We start from the raw sequence: 2,064 nt of genomic DNA, 5'->3' as shown, positions 1-2,064 counted from the left end.
CTGACGCTCCACCCTGCCCAGGTGTCCCTGACTCTGCCCACCCTCAGACTCAGCTACTCCGTAGACCTGCTGCCACTGCTCACTGACCTGGGTGAGTCCACAACCAGAACCAGGTCCAGGTCCGACAATCGATGACCTTTGAATTCAAACAGATGAGGAGGCAGATTTACTGTGAGCACCAATGTTGGACCAATAAAGATATGATTGGTTCAATTACCAAATAAGTTTTGAGGAACCAGACATTTTCTTTGTGTTTCTACAAGACAGGAAAGTAGTTCATCTCACGTCATCTCACGATCTGACAGCTTGTAAATGGTTTATTCTAAAGAACTTACTCTTTCAGTCCAACCCTTTCCAGTCCAACACTTCAGAACTTAAAATATTTGATCATGTGCTACAGCAGCTGTCAGAGTAAAGTATGGATGTGTTCATCAGGGCAATAAATGAGACTAAAGGGTTGCCTTCTTCAAAGCTATTCTGATCTTCATCTTTTCTGTCCTTCCACTCCCTCCCTCCCTCCCTTCCTGCAGGTCTCTCTGAATGGCTGGACAACCCGGAGCTGGAGAAGATCTCAACTCAATCCGTCAAGCTCAGCAGCGCCAATCACAAGGTCGTCATGGAGACGGCACCTGAAGGCAACCAGTACCCCAGTGCCGCCTCGACACCCGGCCACCTGTCGTACCGGGTGGACCGGCCCTTCCTCTACCTGATCCGGGACGAGGCGTCAGGGGCGCTCCTCTTCATCGGCAGGGTGGTCAACCCCAAGGACCTGAGGATATAACACATAAACACACGCTTGTGTAATGCCTACCCCAACTTCTTACCCTGACCTCATACATCACAGCTAACTCCCTGCCTACCCCAGCTCCTTACCTTAACCTCATGCCTCACAGCTAACTCCCTGCCTACCCCAGCATCTTGCCCTAACCTCATGCACCACAGCTAACTCCCTGCCTACCCCAGCTCCTTACCTTAACCTCATGCCTCACAGCTAACTCCCTGCCTACCCCAGCTCCTTACCCTAACCTCATGCATCACAGCTAACTCCCTGCCTACCCCAGCATCTTGCCCTAACCTCATGCACCACAGCTAACTCCCTGCCTACCCCTCACCCTTAATTCCCCTTTAACCCACACCTATCCTAAACCTGATTCCAACCTGAACCCTAAAACCAAGTATTAACCCTCAAACAGCCTTTGAAGTTGTGAGGACCCCAAAAAATGTCCCCACTCCTAAGATCTAAAACTCTCTTTATGGTCCTCACAAAGACATACAATACACAGTACACACACACACACACACACACACACACACACACACACACACAAACACACACACACACACACACACACACACACACACACACACACACACACACACACACACAAACACACACACACACACACACACACACACACACACACACACACTCTTAGCAGGTCCTAGGAGGGATCGCAGGTATTTGCCCTGCGTTTGTGGCGGCAGATGTCTGAGGTTAATTGATTTGATTTTACATGACTTTTACTTTTCATGTTGAAACTTGTTTGCGTGATCATGTTAATCTGACAGGACGCTCAAACACACTGACGATACCAAAGGACAATTTTTTTCGTTTGTTTAATCAAATATTGTCATTTTGTGTTAAAGGAAATAAATACGACAATAAAACCATTGTCTCTTGTTGTGCGGCATAATCATGGTGATTTGTTTCATTTCGACATCCCCATATACAAACTTTTTACATTCCTACGTGTTTTCATCACGTCAAGCCCAGTTTGTCTGGAAGGATCCGTCACATAGTGTGACATTTGTCTGAAGGGTGTGAAAGTGGATGAGAATGTTTTAGCTTTAACTCAGAGTTCACCTCTCATTTCACATATAAATGTAATGTTGTCAATTGGAAGTAATGAAGAAAGAAGGAGGCAGTGGGTCTGTGCCGGGCCGTCGCTTGTAGAGTAAACAAGGTGACAATGTCAGAGTTTTACCTCCAACAAGAAGGTGATGTGTTTCACTGGCGTTTATAGTTTGATCAGCAGGATTATGAAAAAATCAACCGATCTGATT

General features: G+C 46.7%; 1 protein-coding gene across 1 annotated transcript in view; it reads left to right on the top strand.

Moving 5' to 3' along the window:
* serpinf1 (serpin peptidase inhibitor, clade F (alpha-2 antiplasmin, pigment epithelium derived factor), member 1) overlaps positions 1 to 1,694 on the top strand; it is a 6,913-nt gene extending 5,219 nt beyond the window's left edge. Inside the window, exons 7-8 of the mRNA XM_035624494.2 lie at positions 1 to 91; positions 531 to 1,694. The exon at positions 1 to 91 is cut by the window's left edge and continues 120 nt beyond it. Coding sequence (XP_035480387.1) covers positions 1 to 91; positions 531 to 781 — 342 coding nt within the window. The 3' untranslated portion in view covers positions 782 to 1,694. The remainder of the gene's footprint in view (positions 92 to 530) is intronic.
* The last annotated feature ends 370 nt before the right edge of the window (positions 1,695 to 2,064 follow it).

The sequence above is a fragment of the Scophthalmus maximus genome, chromosome 2 (assembly GCF_022379125.1).
Source record: "Scophthalmus maximus strain ysfricsl-2021 chromosome 2, ASM2237912v1, whole genome shotgun sequence".
Lineage (NCBI taxonomy): Eukaryota > Metazoa > Chordata > Actinopteri > Pleuronectiformes > Scophthalmidae > Scophthalmus > Scophthalmus maximus.
This window is presented reverse-complemented; position numbering and strand designations above follow the sequence as displayed.